The sequence below is a fragment of the Monopterus albus genome, unplaced genomic scaffold (genome assembly GCF_001952655.1).
Source record: "Monopterus albus unplaced genomic scaffold, M_albus_1.0 scaffold56.1, whole genome shotgun sequence".
NCBI lineage: Eukaryota > Metazoa > Chordata > Actinopteri > Synbranchiformes > Synbranchidae > Monopterus > Monopterus albus.
The window spans coordinates 2,184,891-2,185,445 of record NW_018127936.1 but is presented as its reverse complement, the minus strand read 5'-3'; the positions used below and the strand labels follow the sequence as shown (position 1 = coordinate 2,185,445).

Sequence of the window (555 nt, the reverse complement as noted above, 5' to 3'; positions counted from 1 at the left end):
CACCGTTTCTGTCACGTCCTTTACTTCTAGATTTCCACTTATGAACCGATCAATGTTCTCCAAAAGCATCAAGATAGTCTCCAGCTGTTCTGGGTATCTTTGAGTCTCCATGGAGAGTCTGTCATCCAAGGTGTGCAATTTTTGTCTCAGTGTGGATAAAAGCTGTTGGCTTTGCTCCTTTTCCAAGCTCTGCTTGGGAAAAGCACAATAGTCGTGATCTGCTGATGTATCACCCGTGTCACTGGCACACTCATTTACCAATTCCCTGCCAACCTGGCAGTGTTGAGGCTGTGACATTACGTTTCTTGAGTCTGTATCATACACACAGCTGGATACTGCAAAGTCAAGCTTCTCACAAAGGCTGTAACTCATTTTCAGAGGGCTGTCATTTATCTGTGATTTCCAAACATCCTGCAGAAGAAAAATTATATATCAAAAGGTATACTGCTAGACAGTGCTATATATATATATCCATCCATCCATCCATTTTCTTCCGCTTATCCGGGGCCGGGTCGCGGGGGCAGCAGTCTAAGCAAAGATGCCCAGACCTCCCTC

The 555-nt window shown here is 44.9% G+C and overlaps 1 protein-coding gene across 1 annotated transcript in view; it reads right to left on the bottom strand.

Annotated features, from left to right (window-relative positions):
• LOC109961523 (uncharacterized) overlaps positions 1-555 on the bottom strand; it is a 2,939-nt gene that overhangs the window by 558 nt on the left and 1,826 nt on the right. The window contains 1 exon segment of the mRNA XM_020602389.1: positions 3-411. Within this exon segment, the coding sequence (XP_020458045.1) occupies positions 3-411 (409 nt within the window).